At 36.8% G+C, this 26152-nt stretch overlaps 1 protein-coding gene across 3 annotated transcripts in view; it reads right to left on the reverse strand.

Moving 5' to 3' along the window:
- The window catches only part of SLC10A7 (solute carrier family 10 member 7), a 261442-nt gene that overhangs the window by 132563 nt on the left and 102727 nt on the right, over nucleotides 1-26152 (reverse strand). The window contains exons 6-7 of one of the 3 annotated variants that reach the window (XM_030922599.1): nucleotides 21153-21209; nucleotides 15959-16034 (exon numbers count right to left, since the gene is read on the reverse strand). The exons of the other annotated variants lie outside the window; for them this stretch is intronic. Coding sequence (XP_030778459.1) covers nucleotides 21198-21209 — 12 coding nt within the window. The 3' untranslated portion in view covers nucleotides 15959-16034; nucleotides 21153-21197. Of the gene's footprint in view, nucleotides 1-15958; nucleotides 16035-21152; nucleotides 21210-26152 lie in introns of those variants that run through there. 3 annotated transcript variants of the gene reach the window in all.

Raw genomic sequence — 26152 nt, forward strand, 5'->3', positions numbered from 1 at the left:
AACTCAAGATACAGTTTGAAAATAGATCCAATAGCATTTTCTGATAAATTAGATATGGGGAGGGGAAGACAATGGAAAGAGAGAAATCAAGGAACATTTTTAAGTCCATGGAACGGGCAGAGGCATTCACTGAATTAAGAAATAGAGAAAGAAGCAGTTTAAGGATGGTGAGATCAAGACTTCTACTTTGCACACGGTAAGCTTGAAATACCTTTTAGATATCTAGGATGGAATACAAAATAGGCATTTTGATGTATGAATCCGGCATTTAAGAAAAAAATCAGTGTTGAAGACATCAATAAATTGGCACAGCACAAGTATTTTGATGTTATATCAAACCACAGGATTGGATGATTGGATAAATTTTCCTGGGAAGATATTGTAGACAGAGTAAAGGCCAGGACCCACAACCAGGTCTGAGACCCTCTAACATTTAGAGGTTAGAGAACCTATGTAGGGAATTGAGAAGGGGAACAGTCTGTGAAGTAGACAAAAACCCCAAAAGAAAGAGGTATCATGGAAATGAAAAGAGAAACATGTTACAAGGCGCAAGTGATCAAATTGTCTGCTACTGCCAAGTGTTTTTTGTAAGATGAGGACAGAAAAATCACCACTGGATTTGGAAGATGGAGGTCACTGGTGACCTTGAGAAGGGCAGAGACTAAAGGCTGAGTAGAGTGCTAGGGAGGCTTGATTAAATTGGGTATGGGGGTGGGGTTGGCACTGTTAAAAGTAGAAATTGGAACAGTTGTTTCAAATTTTGCTTGAAAGAAGAGTATAAAATAGGGCAGTGGCTGAAGAGGTACTTGGGAGGTGTTACAAGAGCATGATCCAGTAGAGGTTCACAGTCATCCTATTCTGGTTTCTAGGCTTTCGTACAAATATCTAGGATGAAACGCAGGATCTTGAATTACTTACTGAGTGACTTATCGAAACGTTTTCTGAACATCTACTAGATGTGAGGCACTGTGGCAGTAATTAGAATACAACTAAGGATATGGCTTCTGAATTTCAGCACTTGAGCTCCTGCTAGGGAGCAGAACCTTCATCTGAGACTTGTGGAATTTTTCCACAAGTTTTTTGTTCCAAGGAACCAGAAAAGTAGGCTAAGCTCCAGGTCCTTCTGGACATACTCACCATTTGATGACAGACTTTAATGAATAGTGTGTCGATAAGGGCTTCTACCTTCCCCACAGATACACTGTTTACTTAAAGAACAAATTGTCTGGTCTTGCAGACATGCAAAGAAGAATACAAAATAAATAGAAGTGAGTCTGCATGCACTAAAAATTGCATAAAATGTATGTTGACATTTAGGGAATATCTACTTATATATAAAAGTGTAAAGAAAATTAGCAACAAGAAAAATACTCCCAAAGAAACAAAGTAAAAAATGAAGATATCAATGAAAGAAAAGAAACTGCAAACACTGGGTGGCCCCAAGATTCAGAACAGCTAAAATTTGCTAGCTGAGTAAGGAATTGGAGAGGAGCATCAGCTGAAGTCATTCAGCTATGATCAATCAGTATTTTTCTGAGAGATCATAAGCTACTCTGAGGGCAGACGATAAAAGTCTTCTGGTGGGAAAGACCTCCTCTGTTCTAATCTCCTGATTTACACTGGCTGCCGATCCCTTAGTAACCCTTAGTGCTCCACAATCTTCCTATCCCCACTGTCTTCCCCAGACTATGGTTACTATCTGACTTGGTTCATCTTCTGGATGATGATGGATGACTTAATTACAGAAATGAAGGTAAAAATGAAATACAAAGGGAGAGGCCAGATATGAACAAAGGGGCAAACACACAGCCCTCTTACTATGGTTCCTTATTAATAAGCTTTGTATTTCCCAATGCCCAGGAGACCTGCATAACCACACTGGTGAGAGACAGAATAAAGAAAGAACAAAATGAGGGAAAGCAACACTTATTGCATGCCTCTTACATGCCAGTAATTCTGCCGAGGTTTTTCATGTTTTTTTTCAGATTGGTTTCTGAACAATCCTGAGTTGCCTATGGATGAGGAAACAGTGAACAAAAAGAGATAAGAGCCTTGCCCAAATTCACACAGCAGCACAGACTGTGTGATTCTAAATACCATTATCTTCCATATAAAACACTGTGGATTACATATGCTTAAAACATATTAAGTTGAGAAGCAATTACATGGAAAACAGTAAGTCAAACAATATATAAGTGTAACTTGTACTTTGGGGTGCTTTGAATATCTTTTGTTCAGTTTTCATAGATTATCTAAGCTAAAATTAGATAAAAATAAACTTTATATTTCTAAAACCCAAATTAATGATGATAATTAGGTATTAAATCTGTTTCAAATGGAATAAAAATTTACATCTACACCACCACTACAAAAAGTGTACACATATATACACTCAATTATTATCTTCATACCTAATTGAGAGTGAGTTGCAGACATGACACCCCATTGGTGGAGGAGAGGATCTAGAAACCAAGATCCAGCATGCTAGGTACACATATTGCTACTAGGGTGAAACTGATTTTAGGCTCTTTCAGTGGGACACTGGTAGGAAAGATACATATGTGTATACACACACACAACAATATCTATTTTATCTATTTTATATCTATCTACGTGTATTTTTAAAACATCAGGCCATACTGATGCCTCTAATTTCAGTCAATACAACAGGACGTATGCTAGTCCTCCCCCGTTCCATATTCATAACTCCCTTCTTCAACAGAGAGAAGTCAGGTTCCCATTACCCTTAACTAATTTCCTCATACCTCCTGCATGTAACCAATCTGCTGACCCTATCAGTCCCAACTGCCTCCTTAGTCTTACCCACCTCCTGAGACTTCATCCTAGTCACCTCTTCAGCCCCAACCACGTCCTGGGCCCAACACACCCCCTTGGTCCTAACTGCTTCGTCAGTCCTGACCCCACAGGCCACTCCAACCCTGGCTGCCTCAAGGGGAGGGAAGGAAACCAAAAACATGTTTTAAAAAAAGAAGAGGAAAGGGGAAAAAAGGGGGCAGGGGGACAGGAATAAGTAGCGGAAGAGCTCACCCTCATTCTTGAATGATTGTCTACTGGGGAATAATCTAGGCTAACAATTGTTTTCTAACTTCATTTCCCCTTGAAGACATTCCACTTTGGGGGACCTCTATTACTGCTTTAGAGAAGCCAGCTGTCACACTAATTGTTGTTTATGCTGTTGTTGTTTTTTAGAAAGTTGTCTTTTCTCTCTGTTTGACCGGAAGATTTTCTCTTTGAACAGTGTATATAGCGGTTAAGAGCACAGCTTCAAGAGCCAGATTGTCTGAATTCAAATCCCAGCTCGACCACAGACTAGCGGTGTAATGTTGCAAACATTTTCTAACTTTTCTGTGCCTTTTCTCTTCAGGAAAATGAGAATAATAATGAGTTAATGTCTATAAATATATGAGCTGGTATACACAAAGTGCTTAGAAGAGTACCTAGCACAAAGAAACCACTATCTAAGTGTTTGTTATTACTACTAGTAGTAGTTAGTGTAGTAGTCTTTGTTATATTGAAGGTTTATCATGATACATACTGGTGCAGATTTAAACTTACCCTGCTTGGGACCCGCAAACTTCTTCAATCTAAGGACTCATGTTCTAGTAATTCTGAAAATGTCTCTGCCATTTTCCCTCTGGAACTCTTGTCTGGAACTAGTTTTAACATTAATTTCTGGGCTTGAGTTTCTAATCTGATGAAAACAGCAAAAATCCATACTCGATAACCACCTATAGCACAGACTTGGAGTTTCCATTTTTCCCCCAAGAAACTTATTTTCTCCCATTCAAAGTCCCAGACTAAGATGACACTATCGCTTATCTTGGCCAATGATTAGAGTTTTTCTAGTAGTGCTTTCCCTGAGAGGGCACCTTTCAGGTTCCCAGGTTTATTGAGTGGTCTCAGTTCCAGCTAACTACCCAAGGCTACATTTCATATACCTGCATGTATACTTCACACCTAACTATGAAAGCCTACCACATGCTTATATGTGCAATTTGGGCACTTGATAATTGTCTTTTTGACATAAATTCCTAAAAATGGAACTGATCCAAAAAGAGCAAGCTGAACAGCAAAGCGGTTATCTTGTGAAATCTGGAGTTATTAAGACGTCAAGTTTAAATCTTGACTTTACCACTTAATAGCTGTTATTACCCTGGGGGAAGAAAATCCAAACTCTTTGAGACCTAGTTTTCACAGTTCTAATATAAGAGTGAGAATAATTATTGTGAGGAAAGAATACAGTACATGCAAAGTGTGCAGCACAGCACCAAGTCCATGATGGCTTTGATAAATGTTACTATTGCTGCTGTTATTCTAAGTGTTTTCAATTTTTATCCATATTGCTAAATTACCAAATAGAAAGACTATTCCTATTTACACACCCACCAACAGTGTGCTTTTGTTTTTTTGTTTTGTTTTGAGACATGATCTTGCTATGTCTCCCAGGCTGGTGTGCAGTGGCACGCCTCCACCACCTGGGCTCAAGTGATCCTCCCACCTCAGCCTCCTGACTAACTGGGGTGATGGGAGCACCACCATACCTGGCTAATTTTGTTTTTAATTTTTTTGTAAAGACAGAGTCTCCCTGGGTTTCCTAGGCTGGTCTCGAACTCCTGGACTCCAGCAATCCAATTGCCTCGGCCACCCAAAGTGCTGAGATTACAGGCGTGAGCCACTACACTTGACCAACAGTATGAATTTCTATGTCTTCCATTCTTGCCAACAATAGGTCTTGTGACTCTTGTTGAACTTTGTTAATTTTATACATGGAAAATATTTTTATTTGCACTGATATGATTACCGGTACAGTTGTACATCTTTTCATAGGTTTGCTGCTCATTTATTTGTGTGTGTGTGTGTGTGTGTGTGTGTGTGTGTGTGTGTGTGTGTGTGTCTATGTGTGGCCAGTTTAAAATCTTTGCTCATTTTTCTATGGGTATATATGTTTCCTCTTGATCTGTAAAAGTTGTTCATATATTAAAGATAAAAACATCCTCACCTATATGTTGCTTCTTTTAAAAAAATCTTTACTTTTGGTAGAGACAGGTTCTTGCTATGTTACTCAGGCTGGTCTTGAACTCCTGGCCTCAAGCAGTCCTCTTGCCTCGGCTTCCCAAAGTGCTGGGGTTACAGGTGTGAGCCACCACACCTGGCTTATATGCTGCTTCTTTGTTACATGAACTTTGGATATAAAAGCACCTCCCTGATATTTCACTGTAAAAATAAACTAAAGATGTAGTCTTTACTGATAAACATTGCAGTGGTTTTGGTTAATGACAGTTGTTTTTGTGCATTTCATGTGAAAACAGCATAGGAATTATCTTTCTAGGTCAGGTCCCATCTTGCCTAACCAGTACAAAATTCTGTTACTAACGAGTGACCTGGAGAACATGATAAGAAAATAAGAAATCATGTTTATCAGAATAATACTTACAATCAATTAGGATCTGCTCAGTTTATAGGAAGATTTACTATAGCTTAGTCTCTCACCAGTTATGAAATAAATTCATCCAAAGCCTTTTAAAATCAGTTTTTTTTGCCTCTGTTTAGTGGTTCTACTTATATTTTAAGAAAGTTTCCAGAATGCTCCTTCAGCTTGCTGTTTTCCAGATCTATCATCTTGGTCCATATTCACCTTATCCATGCCATTCATGATTTGATAGATTTTTACTTTCCAGGCCAAAGAGTCCTAATCTTTCACTTTGTCCTAATATGTCAATTCCTCCTCACTCCCTCCTACTTCTCTGATCATTTTATAATAAATTGGTACCACAATAATGAAATTTACTGAGAAAACCAGATTTTCAGATGCTGCCATAACTAATGAAGTCAGAGAAATGATGAAAAGGGCTTTAATGAGGTTTGAATACAGTTGGAATATTACAGATAGAAAATCAATTTGGAAAATGCTGTCAGCTTCATCCATGAAGAAAAAATTATTTAAACACACACATCTAAAGGACAGGAGTAACTGTGAAGGCAATGAAGAACTGAGAATTAGTTATAATTGAGAAAAACTCATTCTTTTTTATCTATCTATCTGCCTCTCTGTCTACCATATATAATATTTTGTTATGATTAAAAGTCTCACTGGGTAGATATACAAATATCTTGGATATTCAAATTCTGGAAGGTCTAGTAAATAATTAAGCGTTTAATTATTTTAACTAAGTCTTAATGCTATATAATCTTGGAGGCAGAAGGAAGAGGCTTTTTTTGGCTCCTTTGCAATACCACTTACAAGATGATGCATAATTTTGCTCATCCCATAGAATGCATTTTATATTCTTCAAGAGAAAAACTGAATTTGTGGATGCAAGACTAGCAGATATTTTGCAGAAAACAAGGATCTCTTTTCCACAAAGCCATTTTTGACAAGTACTGTGAAGCAACCTGCACAGCAAAGGGAGATTACTGTTTAAATAGATTATATCAGATCATAGAAAAATTGGGAGCTGTATTTCTCTTAAAGTAACTTATAAGATCTGGAAAACTGCTTTCAGTCTGGGTTAGCTAAGCATTCAGTAGATTCTCAGTTCTTTATCATTGAAAATTAAATAAAAGCTACAGCCTTCCTTTCTAAAACAAAACAAACAAAATAAAAAACCAAGAAAACCCATATACAATTATAGAATTTTATAGAATTCTGAATGTAAGTTTCTATAAGTTATTGGGATCTCAGGTCCCTAGGCTAAGAAACTCTTGACTCTAGAGCAATTTTGGTTATATTTTTGTGTTTTTTAAAATTTTGCTTTTAAGCCCATCACTGAATGTCTAATATATAAACTAATCTCCTGTTTCTACCTTAGCTACTCCATTTATTTATTTTGGAGCATAGAAGACTGAAAGTTCCATGTCCTCATCTATAAGCTCTTCATTGGTACTATGCATGGGAAAGCCTTGCCATGTCCTGAAAGCTGATCTCCACTCTCTGCTATGAATAACTCAAATGGAGCGTCCTGTTTAATTACATTGGAGACCTAAGGATTTGCCAGAACATTCTTGCCAATTTGACATATAAGAAGCCAACCACCACCCATCTGCTCAATGCCTAGTTCCTAGGATACTTCCTTAAGAGTTTACTATGTGTGGCCAGGCGCAGTGACTCACGCCTGTGATCCCAGCACTTGAGGAGGTGGAGGCGGTAGGATCACCTAAGGTCAGGAGTTAGAGACCAGCCTGGCCAACATGGGGAAACCTGTCTCTACTAAAAATACAAAAATTAGCTGGGCGTAGTGGTGGGCACCTGTAATCCCAGCTACGCGGGAGGCTGAGGCTACTCGGGAGAATCGCTTGAATCAGGGAGGTGGAGGTTGCAGTGAGCTGAGATCACACCACTACACTCCAGCCTGGGCAACAGAGCAAGACTACATCTCAAAAAACAAAACAAAAACAAAAACAAACAAAAAAACCAAAAAGTGTTTACTGTGTGATTCTGTTCTCCAATATATAAACCTGACTCATTTTGGTGATGGGCTCTTTCCTACCCCTCACTTTATCTTTTCAGAGTCCCAGGATATCTCATTGTACACAGAAGTCAGGCTATGGCAAGTGAGGCTGAAAGTATACCTGAGAAAAGTCAGCTTTCCAACTCTAATCCTGTTTCACAATATTTAAGCAGTTTTATTGAGGTATAATTGATATACAAATAACTGCATATATTTAGTGCATACAATTTGATGAGTTTGAACATTGAAAACACCCATGATACCATCACCACGATCAAGTTAACAGACACATGCAATATTTCTCAGTGTTTCCTTGTATCCCATTGTTGCTTTTTGTAGTAAGAACATGTAACATGAGATCTACGCTCTTTACAAATTCTGAAGTACACAATACGGTATTGTCAAGCATAGGCATTATGTTGTACAAAAGATTTCTAGAAATTTAGCAGATAATTAAAACTTTATATACACTGAACAACCATTTCCTCCACACTCCAGAAGTTTCATTGTTAAAAGGGGAAAAGGTGACTTCTGAGGGTAACAGATACATATTTATTCAAATCCAAATACAGCATATTCTAAAATCAAAGATAATCTTTAAACAAACAGCTACTGTGCCAGACTATTAACTGCCTACTTTATAGCCATTCCCACCCTCTTATATGTTAACAGAACCCTGTTTTCTTTGGGACAACAATATGCCCAATCTAGGATATAACTCATTATTAGTATTGTTAGTCTAAACCAGTCACATTTCCAAGTAATATGTGTCTCAAATACATGACAGATAACTGAGATATTGATTCCCTTAACTCTCAGGGCAGAAAGACTGGGCCTAGATTAGCAGAAGCATTCTGTTCACCCTCAGGATGTACAACAAATGTTATCATTTCCTACACGTGTCATAAAGGGAAAAACATCAGTCAGGAAGCATGGTTCTAAGCCAAATTCTGTTTCCTTTGATAGATATTCAATTTATCTCCTCTCCTTACAGCTAGCAGTAATTCAGTTCTGGCCAATGCAATATTAGGGAAAGTCGGCTGAGAGCCTCCTGGAAATGCTTGTTCTAACATACAAAAGGTCAGAAATAAGAGGATAGCATATTAGCAGTGCCTTTTCCCTTTCTTCCTACCTCGAACAAAAATACAATGCCTACAACCTCAACAGCCATCTCACTACCATGAAGTAACAAAGCATGAGGATAAAAGGCCAATAACTAGCCAGACACAGTGGCTCATTGCTGTGATCTTAGCACTTTGGGAGGATGAGGCAGACAGATTGCCCAAGCTCCGGAGTTTGAGACCACCCTGGGGGCAACATGGTGAAACTCCATCTCTACTAAAATACAAAAAATTAGCTGGGCATAGTGGTGCACACATGTAGTCCCAGCTACTTGGGAGGCTGAGACATGAGAACTGCTTGAACCCTGGAGGTGGAGGTTGTAGCCTGAGTGACAGAGCAAGACTCTGTCTCAAAAACAACAACAACAACAACAACAACAACAACAACAAAAAACAAACCAGACCAACAGCTAAGAATAATGGAGCAGAGAGATGGAAAGAGCTTGTGACTTTATATTGTTGAACATCAGACTAAAGGTCAACAACTGACTATTTCGAAAATGGGAAGTAGACAGTTGTTGATCTTGGGCCTGATGTTCAACAATATAAAGTTGACTGATGCACATTAATGAAGGGAATACTTTAAGTCATTTTTTCTCTGAAGCATCCTATAATTCTCAGTTTTGTAGGAATATCAACCCTCTTGTTCTTCCCAGATTATCTAATGCTTTATTATCTATTAATATCTACACAACTTTAAGTCTTAGTGGGGTGACATCAGCTTTAATGTTAATCATTTCTATTGCATTCTTCATGGCTCAGAATTTCAGCCTCCTAGAAATTTCAACATATTATGGTAGTACTGGTTGTTAATCCGGCAGCTAAGTGGAAATTCCAAGAGGCACAGTAAATTCACATATTCAAGGGTTATGGTATTAAAGAACAAAAACTCTGAACCGAAAATGTGGGAACAAATATATTTCAGATATTCTGAAAGACAATTTAACTTTTATTGCAATATATAGGAAACATAGAAAGAGAAATTTTTTAATCGATATGTACAGGCAAAGGCTTGGGAATATTTAGGTACTCTCAAGCTATCTATAAATATAGAAGTCAAAAACATCAACCAGTGTTTCTCAGTAAATAAAAAGCACACTCCAAAAAAAAAAAAAGAAATGCAACTTTGGAAATCTCTTCTAAAAAGTAAGTGCAATAACACTTTTGCTTCCAAATTAAAAAAAAAAGTGCTATTTAATATGACACATTAAAAAAAAGTCACACTGTCAAACTCAAAAAAACACATATTGTATGATTCAATGTATAGGGTGTTCTGGAAAAGGCAAAACTAAAGGGATAAAAAAACAGATCAGTGGTTGCCAAGGGCTGGGAGGGAGGGGGGCAGAGTCATTGCCTACAAAAGGGCACAGGGAAACTTTGAAGGTGATGGAATGTTCTACATCTTGATTATGGTGATCATTATATATTAAACAATTATCAAAACTTACAGAACTGTATACTAAAAAAGGGCAAACTTTACTCTAGGTAAATTATACCTTAACTTTAAAATGGGGGAATAACACATCTGTGAACTGATAAGAAACAAATTAGTTTATGCTGGGTTAAGCCATGCTGTGGTAACTAATCAAGAACCTGAGAAACAGAGCTGTTGTCCTATATATTATGTAAATTTTTAAGCTATAAATATGTATGGTAGAACTAATGTTGTGTTGGACAGTTATATGTGTTCAAGACTTTTAATGGTATCAATTTCATAACTGAGTTAGACAGCAAATTATTAGGCTTCAAATCCAAATACAGCATATTCTAAAATCAAAGATAATCTTCAAACAAACAGCTACTGTGCCGGACTGTCAAATGCCTGCTTTATAGCCATTCCCACCCTCTTATATGTTAACAGAACCTTGTTTTCTTTGGGACAACAAAATGCCCAATCTAGGATATGACTCACTGTTAGTCTAGTTAGTCTAAACCAGTCACATTTCCAAGTAATAAGTGCCTCAAATATATGACAGATAGCCGAGATATTAAGGGATCACAAAAAGTTATATTCTTTGCTGTGGAAATAAGCAATTAATCTTAACATTTCATAGCACAATTGTGCCTTCCAATGGGAAGGAGACAAACATGATATATTCAATAATGATAAATTGCAGATGTTAACAGTTCACTTAGCTTTTAAGGCCATTTAATAGTTACAGAGTATCTCTCACACATCATATCATCTGATTCTCACCAACTGGTTATATCATCTGATTCTAACCAACAAGGTTAGAAAGGTAAGGTATCACTATTTTTCTATAGATGAGAAATACAGATGAGAAAATAGAGACCCAATGAGTTAGATGATTTGTCTACAATCCTAACATTAGTATTAATAGAGAGTCAGGAAATAAACTAAGATATTCTGATCCCAAATCTAATAATTTTCTCTCTATATCAGTCTGTCAATTAAAGGCAATATATCTCAAAACTCTTCCCCAAATCTCAAACTACAAAGCCAACTAAAACTGACAAAAAGTCTATATGAATACTCAAATGCAGCTCTATACCTTTTAAAATGGTCCTATTAAATTAAAATGAGAATATAGCACAGGCAGGATTTTAGGCAAGGAAAGCTACTGCTCCAATAAAAAGGAAAGTAGACACACATAGACTTCCCACAGTCAGCCAGGCCCACTGTTTTAAATTTAATATCACAAAGATCCCTAAGAATAGGTATTATTATTATCCTCATTTTACATTTAGAGAAATTTGGATCAAGGATAATAAGCTGTCCAAAGTTACCTAGTTTATCAAGGATGGATAAACTAGCATTCATCCAAGGATGGATTATAATCCAAGTCTGTTGGATTCTGAAGCCCTTTGTCCTAAGAGCCAAAAGAAAAATATTTTAAACCTACACACTTGTACATTGAGTCAAAATTTTAGTAGTTCCATAATATTGAATCTTAATGAAGGTTGTTTTAGAAGATCTTTTAAGGCATAGCTTGTTCATAGATTCTTCACCTTTCTTTATGTATTTATTTTGAGACGGAGTCTTGCTCTGTTGCCTAGGCTGGAGTGCAATGGCATGATCTCAGCTCACTGCAACCTCTACCTCTCCAGTTCAAGCGATTCTTCTGCCTCAGCGTCCCGTGTAACTGGAATTGCATACGTGAGCTACCACGCACGGCTAATTTTTGTATTTTTTTTCTTTTTAGTAGAGATGGGGTTTCACCATTTTGGCCAGGTTGGTCTCGAACTCCTGACTCAGATGATTCACCTGGCCTGGCCTCCCAAAGTACTGGAATTACAGGTGTGAGCCACCTTGCCCGGCCTTCTTCACCTTTAAAATGAGGATTGCTTCTGTCTTCCTTTTAAATATGCGTCAAACTTCCTTAGGTGTCTTGAAGTGATCTGAGTTCCCCAAAAGCAGGTATTTTTATACCCATATCAACCTTTATAGACCACCGTAGTGCCCTATAGCAAGGTCAACCAGACCATGAGACGGAAAAAAAAATGAGCCAAATTAGATATGAAATAATTTCAGGAATTGTGACATTTCCCTTAAAATAAGACTCTGCTTTAAAATTCCATTTAAATATTTTTAAATATCTGTTTTGTCTTTAAATAAAACACTCATGACTTTTGAATTATAAGACAGAAAGAATGGCTTATTTTTTGAAATCTTCTAACCCAGCACAGAGTAATGCACATATAGGCACTTGAAAAATATTTCATGGTGAGGGTGATAGTAATGATCATTAGGTAGTTACTTTCCCATTCATTTGTCTTTAGTGGTTTCCATTATATTAAAAGTGAAGAAGAAAAATAATTTTTAGTTTCTCTTGTTTTATACTGTCACTGAAGTCTATAGGTAATCTGTTTCTAGGTGTACTTTTTAAAATATAGAGATGTAAGTCATGCACTTGCTGGAATAAAACTTACAGAATGAAGTTCATTTTGCTTGTCAAGTGCAGATAAAAGGAAGAAGGGAAATAACAGTTTAAATGTAAAAGGCACCTTTTCCTTAACTCCTCAACTACTTCACACAATAAAATGAATAATTTAACTACCTGAAACTTCATATGTGCAGAACACTGCATGCAGACCAGTGGCATTTTCACTTCGAATTTGTATAGTCTTTAGTCAATACACTTCATCTGCATTTCTAACACCTGCTTCGGTCGGCTGTGAAGTACGCTGTTATCTCTACAGTGGTCTTTTATCTTTACTCTGTCCATCTAGCCAAAAAAAATTACGTGATAGAATATAATTACTTGGCCTAAAAGATATGGGGAATAATTCACATGATTTTCTCAAAGGCATTTTCCTTTATCTTATCAAGAGATAATTTTAAAACAAATTACTAATTAATGTTGTCATTCTTTATAGCATACACCTCCTTCAAACATTAGCATTAATTGTATATAGCAGAAATAACAACATCTACTTGCTCAGCAATGAGTGTCTGTTTTGGGTGCAAAGAAAGAAAGCCATTAACTGTAATGACTGATAACATTTATAAAGCATACAAATATGCCTACTGAGCTTGTTATTGTTACATTGCTTGTTATTAAAATGATGTTTTTCTAGCTTAGCCCGCCTAACACGACCTAAGTTAAATTTTATGCATGAATATCAACATAAACAGCCAATTTTTGACTTCAGCTAATCTGTCAATGACTCACATTTTTATATGGAGGATTTAAGCAAAGGATTAATACATTTTTTAAGGGTTTATACATTTTTTTATCTGTGTTACACAATTTTATATGGATGATTTAAGCAAAACATTTAAAGGCTGAGTTCTCTGATACAAAAATTATCTTAGAACAGGAGGAGAAATGGGGAGCAGTTGGGGGAGAAGAACTAGAATAAAACTGAACTATCTATTGTTCTTACTCTCTGCTTATTTCCTGAATAGCACTTAATTATAATGTAATTATTCTAACTGTTGTCTGTTTCCCTCTCTGAACGGAAATTTCATTTGGGAAAGGATCATATCTGGCTGTTCACCACTCCCTTTCCAATGTCTAGCTTAGTTCCAGGCACACAGTAAATGCTCAATAAATATTTCTTATACAAACAAACTTTTTAAAATTTCAACCATATTGAATTAGAAAAGATTCTGAAGGACTTCCTAAACTTCTCTATTCCTTTAAAAACTTCATTTATCCTTTAAAAATTGATATATATGGAAAAAATATATATGAAAAACCTTCATTTATCTAGGATCACGGTAGAATAATACATAAGCTGCTTTTCTAAATAAGCTGATTTTCTCAGATAGCTAAAGATGACCTCTTTAAGATTCTAAGACATTTTAATTCCAATTATTTTCAGTGTGTCATTCAAACACACATTATTATTTACTTCTTTAGCTTTTTTAAAAAAATAGGTTTCACATAATTTAATTATTAATGTCTTATAATCAAAACTGTATATTAAAATGCTTTTACATTCTGTCATATAATATTGTAGTACCTTCAGATACTAATGAGATAGGTAAGGCTGTATGTCCCTAAATCAAAGGGACCTATCAACATTGACTCATATTTAATCATTTTGTTGTCTTCATTCTTGCTATTTTCAGTATTTTACCTTCTAGCTGCTTCTTCGCTACAGGTTCTTATTCCTAATAAGTTTTAATGTACTACTCAGGATGAATTAAAGATTCACTAAATAACTAACCTATAACAGAAATACTATGAAAACATTAAACTGTATCTTTTGCTTTTTTATTCAACTGTAAATATTATCGTTTGCAGACTTTCCATTCAAGCTAAGCCATTAAGCCTGTCACCCAGAGTAGGGTAAACATGGTCTATCACATCAAAGTTGTTATTCAGTTTTGAGAGTCATATAAGGTTTACCTGATGAGTTCCTAGAGGGAAAAGAGTCTTGAAAAAGATTCTCAGTATCCTTGACAGAGAAAGGGATTTTCTAGAGTCCTTAAATTCCTATTACAGATTAAGGGTTAAATCCAGTAGAGCTGAATATCAACCCTGACCATGAAGAAAGAGAAGTTCAGGATATGATCCAAGGGAACTTTTAATGGCCCAGGGAGCAAGCCCACTATGCTTCTGAACTGCAGGAAGAGAAATTCAGAAAGATATGAAAGAAGAGGAGGATGGGGAGGTCAGATACTAGGGTCCCTGCTTGAAAGGGATGGTGAAATAGAAATGTCCAGAACGTAGAACACTGCGACTAGTCAACAGCTTGCTCAGGTAGAGCCTTGGGGAAGCTGCAAATTCCCAGAAAGCTCACATAGGGCCCTCCTCAACATGACTAGGAAGCAACAGCATTGTGCTGATGAAAGGAGATGTCTAGATAAATAAGCGTTAAATAAAACTCCAATAAAGGTGTTCCAAACACACCCATGTGCCCCCACGAAAAGACACCAAGTAGGCACTTGAAAAATATGACAACCCAGAACCAAACATAAGGCTTTTCCACAACCCTTCTAGCCCATTTTAAGATTCCACCAGGGACTGACATCGAGTTCACTAGTGTTCAGAGCTCACTTAGATGCCGGGCACTGTGGTTCACACCTGTAATCCCAGCACTTTGGGAAGCCAAGGCGAGAGGATCACCTGAGGTCAGGAGTTCGAGACTAGCCTGGCCAACATGGTGAAACCCTGTCTCTACTAAAAATACAAAAATTATCCAGGTGTGGTGGTACACGTCTGTAATCCCAGTTACTCAGGAGGCTAAGCCAGAGAACCACTTGAACCCAAGAGACAGAGGTTGCAGTGAGCTGAGGTTATACCACTGCACACCAGACTGGGTGAAAAAGTGAGACTCCATCAAAAAAAAAAAAAAAAAAAAAAAAGAAAAGAAAAAGAAAAAGAAAAAAACCCACAATAACTTACTGAGAAAACTGCCTAACAGCTTACACAGACATCTGGTCATGACTTTTATAAAAACCTATACATTACTGAAAGTAAAATACTCAACAGTGGAAGCTGGGCAAAACAAAAGCAAAAGTCAGATGGGGGAGCAGAAACCTCCTTAAAAATCTTAATTTAATAGTCCCAGAATTAATATTCTCATTCCTAATGCAAATAAGACACAGTGAACTGTTGAGCAAACAATAGAAAAAAATTAAGCAATTTCTAAAGAGAAGGATAGCTTAATAATTCAATGGATATTCAAATTTTTGGACTACTTCCAGGAAATAAAAAGCTAAACTTTATGAAGAGGTAAACAGAGGGAAAATCTCATTTATATGGATTAGCTTGAGAAAAAAAGAATGTGAGTCAGGACTGAGTACCGAAAAGTTCAAATTATGGAACATTTTAAGAGAAAGAAACATTTACTACTTTCTGTAACTTGAACTAACCTCTGGTTTAAAATGGAATTCCTTCAGCTACATGACATAATGGAAAGTAGACTGTCAAGAAATAGTAGGAACTGGATTCTGGTTGTGATTCTCCTCATTATCAGCTGGATAAGCTTGGACAAACCCGCTGATCTTTCTGAATCTCAAGTTCATCATCTATTAAATGGCAAAAATAATAACAGCTGATATTTATGGAGTATTTACTACCATGTTACATGCTCTGTGAATATTTAACACCACGTACTTCATTTAATCCCTACAAACATCCACAAGGTTGACACAGTTGCTATTATATTTTCATCCAGGGAATGGAGGCACAGTAAAGGGATACAAACACAGGCAGTCTGACTCCAGAATCAGTCTCATTGGAAATTCAGTTTCAGCAATACTGTACCTGCCTCACAGGAGAGCTGTGGTCCTTATCTGAGGACCACAATATGTAAAAGTGCTTTGAAAGCTATATGATACTTTACATATAAGAAATCAATAGTATTTAATGACTAGATTAATTCATTCAAGACTAGCAGAGTTCATCTGTAATTAAATCAATAAAGTATACTTTCAGTTTATTTCTCAAGTATATTAAAAATATCTACCACAAAATTATTTGCAGTATGAATATGTATGATCAACTTTAATCGTATTCCAACCCAGTTTGAAATATCATAGATTGCGAATTAGTTAGGTACACAGCCACAAAGAGCACTGTACAAATAGTGAGGAAAGCTCCCCAGGCTCTCTCTTGTTCAGAAGCTATTCCTTTTTCAATCCAATTCCAACAAACTGCTTTCCAAGTCTAGAGAAATTTAAAAACATTGGTTGCTCTCCCAGCAATACTATACCTATTCTCAGGTATGTTCAGAACCTAGTCCAGTGTCTGGCATGGAGCAGACACTTGGCTGAATGACTGAGTAAGAATGATTACCTTAGAGCAAGGGAGATGCCAGAAATTAAAGCAAAGACAATCTAACTGAGAAAGCACTGTGGCATAGGAGTCACTCTGTGTGGAGGCAAAAACTCCAAACACTTCAGCATGGTTAGAAGTCAGCATGGTTAGCATGACAGTCATGCCTAGTATGCTTGTCAAGGAGTGATGACCAACTAGGGTCACCAACAAAAGGTTAAACCACAGAGAATTTCAGAAGAGTGAAAAGTATATGATGCACTTTAAAATACTTTTATTTAATATGGTAAAAAAATGTTTATAGAGTTGTTTAAAAGAATAAATCCTGAGCTAGCTAGAAAGCATGAACGCATTCATTTCTTCACCTGACCATTTGAGAAACTCTGCTAGGATATCAATAAGCCTTGGCCCTTGCTCTCCAAGAACTTACAACCTGGTGATATTCTGGTTATAGAAGACAGGAATCAAAAAAATTTACACAAATAATTATTTAAAGTTCTGATAGGTGCTTTAAAGAAACTGCACTACATACCAGGAGAGTATTCAGAAAGACAATCTGGTCTTTCTGAACACTCTATTAGAAAAGAACTCAGAACTTACAAATGTCTTCCTATCTCATTTGGATTTAAAGCCAAAATCTTTTCAATGACCCACAAGGTCCTAACTTTATAATCTGGACCCTTATTACATATCTGAATTCATCTTCATTGCCCTCTCTGTTCTGGCCATTCTCCTACCTCAATACCTTTGTGCTTTGAGTTATCTCTATACGAAACAAACACCATTTCCCCAAATATCCTCATGGCTTGCTCTCTCACCTCCTTCAAACCTCTGCTCAAATATTCTTTTATAAATGAGACTGTCACCTAACACCTTTCAATAAAATGCAACCCCTCTAGTTTTATCCCTTTCCTGCTTCATTTCTATATTCTCCATAAGACACACACACACACACACATACACACACATAACATTGTAAAAGTGTACATTTTAGTTATTATATTCCCTCACTAGAATGTAAGCTCCATAAGTGTTTGATACATTTTCATGGCCTCATTATACAGTAGGGGCTCAGCAAAGTTATTTGTTGAATACATGAACTGGAGAGACTGTAAGCATGCCCTTATGGCAGATTCCTTGTTGGTGAAGAAGATGACACAGGATGAAGCTCGAGAGACAGGCAAGAAATAGACCACAGAGAATCTTTTAAGCCACATAAAGGACTTTGGTATTTATCTCAAGAAAGTCATTGAAGGACTTTAAGCAGAAAAATGACACGATCAATTTACATATTTCCAGATAATTTTAACTACTATGTGGAGAATAGAATGAAATGGGCTAAAAAGAGATGAGAAAATCAAGAGCAACTCTCATCTCCAGGGTGCACACAAGTTTTGCTGTTTCTCTATGTGAAGGTGTATACACCCTTAACACACGCTGCTGTAAAAACAACTTATTGCTTGCCTATCACAGTAGTATTTGCAAAGTTCCCAATCCAAACTCTCAAAATTTAAATGCTTCTTTCCCAAATCTTTTCCTTCTGAATAAACCTTGAAATAAATATGTACTTTTAGCAAATTCTATTTGCTTCGACAGCAATATATAATATAGTGAAGACTTTAAGCCTGCACAAAACATATCTCTATGAACAAGGTCCATAAAGGTTAAGAGTAGCCTAATTTTCTGTGATTCTTTTAGCTACAGATTTGGCTAAGGGCTTGGATAGCATGGGAAAGAAGATAAGTGAGAAAAACATTGGTGATTTAACCTCTAGTGTTCCCTTAAGGACAAACATTTGTCACCTTGACAGCAAGGTGAAAGGTTTGCAGCAAGCATGCTTATAACAGGACTCTCTCCTCTCTCTCCTCCCTGGGGACCTGTGAGTTCTGAACAGACAATATCTGAACAGATGATGATGATGATGATGATGATGATGATGATGATCCACAGAAAAGAACAGGGGAGGAAAAGAGATTGAGACCCCACATAACTCAGAACCTCAAACTGAAACGAAGCTCCAGGGACTATCACAAAGATTTAGCATTTGCGCTCTTCTTCCTAAGCTTCCACTTAAGGTTGGAGTAATCAATCCTATAAATTATCACAAAACATTCAAACATTGTCCAATATTAACAGCATGGATTCCATTGCTAATAATTACCAGTGTGTTTTAAAGCTGAATTCCTAGGCATATATAGCTCCACTTTTGATACAAATCTCTAGTTTTCAGGGTTTACAATTCTGATGTGAAAGTCAGCTGCAGGCTTAAATCAGACACTAAAACAAGCCTGATGTTTACTCTTCATGAATACATATAACCCAAATTAGCATTAAAATGATGATACCCATGCATCAAAAAGAATAATAGAATCTCTGTTTTAGCCTAAAAGCTACATTGCTTAGAGTATTTTCAAAAGTGAAATAGGAAAAGATATTTTGAAAGCTAAAGAATTTTTTTTAAAAAAAGAATTAAAGTTTTTTATGATCGTTTTTAATTTAGTTTACCTGTGATATGTGAAAAACCAACGTAAAGTGCATTTCCTGCTCTCTCTTACCACTCGATACAACACTTCTGACACCAGATGTGTAGGAGTGTTTCCCCACACACCAAGCAATTCTTCAGCAGACACCAACTAGATGTGCTCTAATTCAATTCAATTCTAACACTCTACACCTACAGAGAGTGTCAGATCCCAAAGCTGAGGGCTCAATCCCACAAGGCTATCCCCCACTTCAGATGACAACTTCAAGCTCCAGGTTGTGGCCTGTGCTTCTACCTGACCAGCTATAAAATCAGGGTTCCCACAACCCCTCCTCAGGTTTGATTAATTTGCTAAAGCTCACAAAACTCAGGAAAAACACTTGTGTTTGCCAGATTATGATAAAGGATATCACAAAGTACACAGATGAAGAGCCAGATGGAAGATATTCATAGAGCAAGGCATGTGGGAAGGGGCACAGAGCTTCCGTGCCCTCTCCAGGGCACACTGGGAACCTCCATGCATTTGGCTATCAGTAAGCACTCTGAACCCTGTCCTTTTGGATTTTTATGGAGGCTTCACTATGTAGGCATTATTGATTAAGTCGTTGGCCATTGGTGATCAACTCAACCTTCAGCCCAGGAGGTTGGGAGATGGGATTGAAAGTCCCTACCCTCTAATCAAGCCTTGGTCTTTCTGGTGACAAGCCCAGATCCTCAAACTACCTAGAGGCCAATCGGCCACATTAGCACACAAAAGTCACTCTTTTCATTCTGGAGATTCCAAGGATTTTAGGAGCTTTATACTAAAAAATACATATTTCACAATATGACATTTAACTTAATTTCATTAATTTAATTTTAGGAATCAGTGACATTGATCTATGTGTTCCTTTGATGGATGAAATTTTACCTAGAAACTATTTTACACTTTTATTTTGAAAAATATCTTACATTAAAATCACTATTAAAGGCCAGGTACAGTGGCTCATGCCTGTAATCCCAGCACTTTGGGAGGCTGAAGTTGGCAGATCACATAAGGTCAGGAGGTCAAGACCAGCCTGGCCAACATGGTGAAATCCCATCTCTACTAACAATAAAAAAATTAGCTGGGCATAGTGGCTGGTGCCTGCCATCCCAGCTACTCAGGAGGCTGAGGCACGAGAATCGCTTGAGCCCAGGAGGCAGAGGTTAGAGTGAGCTGATAACATGCCACTGCACTCCCGTCGGGGTAACAGAGCAAGACTCCATCTGAAAAAAAAAAAAAAAAAATCACAAAGCTATCATTCATTTCATTTCAATATCTACCCAATAGCTAATCATTACCGTCTCTAAGTACTGCCAGAGGACTAAAATGATTTTTAATAAGAAAATGAGCTTTTTAACATAATGAATACTAACAAACATAATAAAAAAGTAAGGTTACAAAGTATACCAAAAAATGTATGAGAATGAAGGGGAGTGGCCATATAGAATTGAAGACTGGGACATAGGAAGGATGAGATCAGAAGTTAAGAAGAAAACAAAAGAGAGAGGAGAATTCATGGTCGAACTAAAAGACTCTCTATTCACTTAACATCCATGTGGTGTTCATTCATGAAAAAAAATAGTTATCTCTACTATATCTACCTCTGGACACCACATCACTAATACATATCAAATGAAATGTTTAGTTATCTCACTCATAATGGTTTTCTCACCTAAATTTCCTGTTTTTGTTCATGATGCATTGCAACAATTAATCTTAAGATCTTTGAGTCCCCAGTCGCTTTATGTTTCTCAAATTTCCTGGCCTTTTTACCATATAATATTCCAGAAGCTTTCAGGAAAAACTTGGTCAGTATAAGTATGTAGTAAAAAACACCATCATAGTGATGCTTTAAAGACTTACCTATTAGGGATTCATGTTGAAATTACATGATCACCAGAGTTTGCTTCAAAATAATACCTGAGAAGAAGAAAGTGGATGGAAGTGTAGAGGAAAAAAGACTGGGCCGCGTTGACATCTGTAGAAGCTGAGAGATAGGTACACAGGGCTTATTAATATTGTTTGGTCTACTCTGCATACATTTCAAAGTTTCTAATTTTAAAAATGTTGCTGTTGGTTTTTTTTTAGGAGTCAGAGATTTAGGAAAATATCATATTTGGGGGCTAGATAAGAACTTTCAATAGCTGGGCATGGTAGCTCATTCCTGTAATCCCAGCAGAATGAGGGGCTGAGGCAGGAGGATTGCTTGAGGCTGAGAGTTGAAGACCAGCTTAGGCAACATAGCAAGATTCTGTCTCTACACAAAAATTTTAAAAATTAGCTGAGTGTGGCATTGCAGACCTGTAGTCCTAGCTACTAAGAAGGCTGAGATGGGAGGATTGCTTGAGCCCTGGAGGTTGAGGCCACAGCGAGATATAATTGTACCACTATACTCCAGCCTGGGGGACAAAGCAAGATCCTGTCTCTAAAAATAAAAAAGGTCTTGAGAAAGGCTTATAGAGAGAATTTTGGGGTAAAATACTCTGGATAATAATAGTAGCACCTACCATTTATGAATGCTTGCTAATGGGCCACTCTGCTGAGCATTTGAGAGATTTGATCTTATTTAATCTCTATCAGTACTCCTAGTTAGGTATCCCTAACTCAAAACTCAGTAGAGACTCCTCCTCCAGTATCAGGTCCTTGCATACAGTAGTCACTAGGTTAATATTAACTGTCTAATAATTGAATAAATGATTAAGAAAGTTTTTCCTTTTTCTTTTGTGTTTGTGGTCCTTTATTTATAAGACAATTGAAAAGCTCTAGCCAAAGTGTTCATTATTGTTCATCCGGGCTCAGAACACTCTACACAGCATCTTTCACTCACCAACTTACCAACAAACACATTGTTACCAGGCCATTTCTCCCAATATAGAACTTTGTCCATGATACACTCCTTGAAAACTCTTCAGCAATGCCTCACATGGTATCAAGTCCAAGTTAAGCCTCTCACTCAGGCTCTCTAAAATACTGTCTCACCAGCCACCAAGAATGGGCTTACTCCAGTAAATGCCCCTCTTTTCACTTTCTTGCCTGCAACTGACCATTCATTCATTTGTCATATGTTGATCATCTACTATGTACCACACACCATATTTGCCATTACATTTATATATAGAGAGATATAACAGTGAGCATAACAGGCATGGCCTCTGCCCTTACTGGGCCACATCGTCTCGCAGGTTGACCTTCTCCACCTGGGCTATTCTCAATTTTCAAGATCTTCACACTTAACATTCACCAGCATCCTTTCCTGATCACTTCAACCTACTGTGTCCTCTCTTTCTTAATTGATTATATCACACATTTGAGCACGTAATTATATCTTGTTTTGTGTTTCCTTCTCTGAGTGTTTTACTTAGGCATGTCTCCTTTCTTCAATTATATTCTCTTAAACAGAAATTGTATCTTATATTCTTCTTCATCACCAAACTGAATGTAACTCAACTGACTTCAGTGACATATGTATAACATGAAGTTAATAAATAGCTTTCAGTATTGAAAAGAGCCAAGCATAAAAAGTCAAAATAATAACAGTTCAAGATCTAATTTATCTTTGAAAATGGAGAAATAAAAAGCTCTAGGAAAGGTACAGGTATATAAATAGGGAGAATAAAGGTGCAAAAAAGGAAATTTTTCCCATATGGTATAACTGTCTCCAATAATGTATATTTTAGGGGATCTATGAAACGTCAGTCTTTTCCTTTAATTCTTGCATTTCCCCGAACATAATTTAGACGCCATACCATAGGCCAAATTTATTAGGGCTCTGCTATGATGTCAATAATATTGATAGGAGCAAATTAAGTCTTTACTTATTTAGAAGAAAAACTATTTTTCAACAGAAGTAAAGATTAATATTTAGAAAGAGAGTATATTTACCTAAAAAGAACATTACTATAGTTTAACCATGTATAAAACTGTAACTAAAAAGTTTAATAAATGAACTTGCAGACGTCTCATGTCAAACACACCTTTCTTGCAAAAATCCAGCTATGACAAACATTAGACCTGGTTTTCTGACATGTATTACTTGTCTCTTTCGGATTATTATTTTGGATTATACTGTATTTTGTCTACAATGTGCTAATATTATAACTCATCATAAAATACTCCTACTGAGATTGTTGCCTAGAGAATCAATAATAGTAAGGTCCCCTTAGTCTGAAATGAATGTCATTATTTTCCTAAACTCTACCTGTTCTGCGAAGCTGCTTCTCATGCCATCTACTTTGGTGAATGTTAAGTGTGAAGATCTTGAAAATTGAGAACAGCCCAACTGGAGAAGGTCAACCTGATGTGGCCCAGTAAGGGCAGGGAGGTCTTCCCAACCGCCCATATTTTAGCCAATCTTTTACATTTACATGTCCTTTCATATGTACTAATTACTATAGTGTAAATTCTCTGAGAGTAGGATTTGGACCTGTTGACACCTTTTTATTCCTCACAGCAGCTACACTGAAACCATTACTTTCAAAGTATTCAATAACAAGTGACCTTTCCCAATGATAAGAACAATTGTGTATAAAAATATAGATGAATACATATGTATTAAAAGTTCTTTCACAAGTCCACTAAGCACATAGAAAATTTCACAAGCAAAAATTATAAACATATTTTTAAATGTCACCCCCAAAAATGCATTTTTCCAAACTGTATAATTTTTTCTTTGCTAAAATTCTAAGTTCCTACCAAGTGAGCTAAATTAACCTAACCTGAAAATAAACTTCCTTTGCAACTAACTCCTAGATCTATTTAACAAGTCATTTTCTCTGTATTGCTTTGATTCCTTCTTCCCTCAGTTCTATTTCTTCTTAGTCCCTACAGAGTATAACTTGGGCAAATTTAGAGCATGAATTAGACAAATGAAAATTACAATAATAGTCGGTATGGTTAAAAGTGTTGAATAACTTTTTGATAAATCACTATCACTTGTCAGACTTTGGATTTGTCAAATGTTTCCTAATTATGTGATAGGATTTCCTTGCCTAGAGACAGTCTTTGCCTGACTAAAAGCATAAAATCTACATCAAAATTATAATTTAAAACACCAAAAAGAGGTGGTAAAAGATCAATGAAAAAAAAGAAACCCAACTAACAATGGTTGGTAATTTCAACAGTGAAGAGCTTAGGTTTAGTGCTACTCAATAGCCCTAAAGGAATAAATGGGAAAAATAAGAAGAATGTAATATGAATATCATACATTCATTCCAGTTATTCTGAAATATATCCTTGTGAGTTTTATGTTTAAATGCCCATTCCTTCCACAAAATGATGACAATAACAAATGGTAATTTATTTAGAAAATAAAGAACTGAAAACATTAGGCACCTGCCAAAATGTATTTTGCAGTTTTACTTATCAGTGGAATCCAAATGTTAGAAAATCACTGGCCTAGTCAGTCAAACAACCATGTAAGAAAGACCTGTCTTAGAAAAGACGATCTTTGAACTGTGAAGGAGGTTAAAGCAGATTTTTAAAAAATGTAATAGTCCCATGAGAACAGCTGGGTTTTGTCTGTTTTTGTTTTAAATAGAGACAGGGTCTCCCTCTGTTGTCCAGGCTGGAGTGCAGTGGCAGAATCAAAGCTCACTGGAGCCTAGAACTCCCGGGCTCAAATGGTTCTACCACCTCAGCCTCCAGAGTAGCTCGGACTACAAGCAGGCAACACCACATATGGCTAATTTTTTTTTTTCTTTTTTCTTATTTTATTTTATTTTATTTTATTTTCTATATTATACTTTAACTTCTAGGGTACATGTGCATAACGTGCAGGTTTGTTACATATGTATACTTGTGCCATGTTGGTGTGCTGCACCCATCAACTCGTCAGCACCCATCAATTCGTCATTTATATCAGGTATAACTCCCAATGCAATCCCTCCCCCCACCCCCCTCCCCATGATAGGCCCCGGTGTGTGATGTTCCCCTTCCCGAGTCCAAGTGATCTCATTGTTCAGTTCCCACCTATGAGTGAGAACATGCGGTGTTTGGTTTTCTGTTCTTGTGATAGTTTGCTAAGAATGATGGTTTCCAGCTGCATCCATGTCCCTACAAAGGATGCAAACTCATCATTTTTTATGGCTGCATAGTATTCCATGGTGTATATGTGCCACATTTTCTTAATCCAGTCTGTCACAGATGGACATTTGGGTTGATTCCAAGTCTTTGCTATTGTGAATAGTGCCGCAATAAACATACGTGTGCATGTGTCTTTATAGCAGCATGATTTATGATCCTTTGGGTATATACCCAGTAGTGGGATGGCTGGGTCATATGGTACATCTAGTTCTACATCCTTGAGGAATTGCCATACTGTTTTCCATAATGGTTGAACTAGTTTACAATCCCACCAACAGTGTAGAAGTGTTCCTATTTCTCCACATCCTCTCCAGCACTTGTTGTTTCCTGACTTTTTAATGATTGCCATTCTAACTGGTGTGAGATGGTATCTCATTGTGGTTTTGATTTGCATTTCTCTGATGGCCAGTGATGATGAGCATTTTTTCACGTGTCTGTTGGCTGTATGAATGTCTTCTTTTGAGAAATGTCTGTTCATATCCTTTGCCCACTTTTTGATGGGGTTGTTTGTTTTTTTCTTGTAAATGTGTTTGAGTTCTTTGTAGGTTCTGGATATTAGCCCTTTGTCAGATGAGTAGATTGCAAAAATTTTCTCCCATTCTGTAGGTTGCCTGTTCACTCTGATGGTAGTTTCTTTTGCTGTGCAAAAGCTCTTTAGTTTAATTAGATCCCATTTGTCAATTTTGGCTTTTGCTGCCGTTGCTTTTGGTGTATTAGACATGAAGTCCTTGCCCATGCCTATATCCTGAATGGTACTACCTAGGTTTTCTTCTAGGGTTTTT

This window comes from Rhinopithecus roxellana, chromosome 2 (assembly GCF_007565055.1).
Source record: "Rhinopithecus roxellana isolate Shanxi Qingling chromosome 2, ASM756505v1, whole genome shotgun sequence".
Lineage (NCBI taxonomy): Eukaryota > Metazoa > Chordata > Mammalia > Primates > Cercopithecidae > Rhinopithecus > Rhinopithecus roxellana.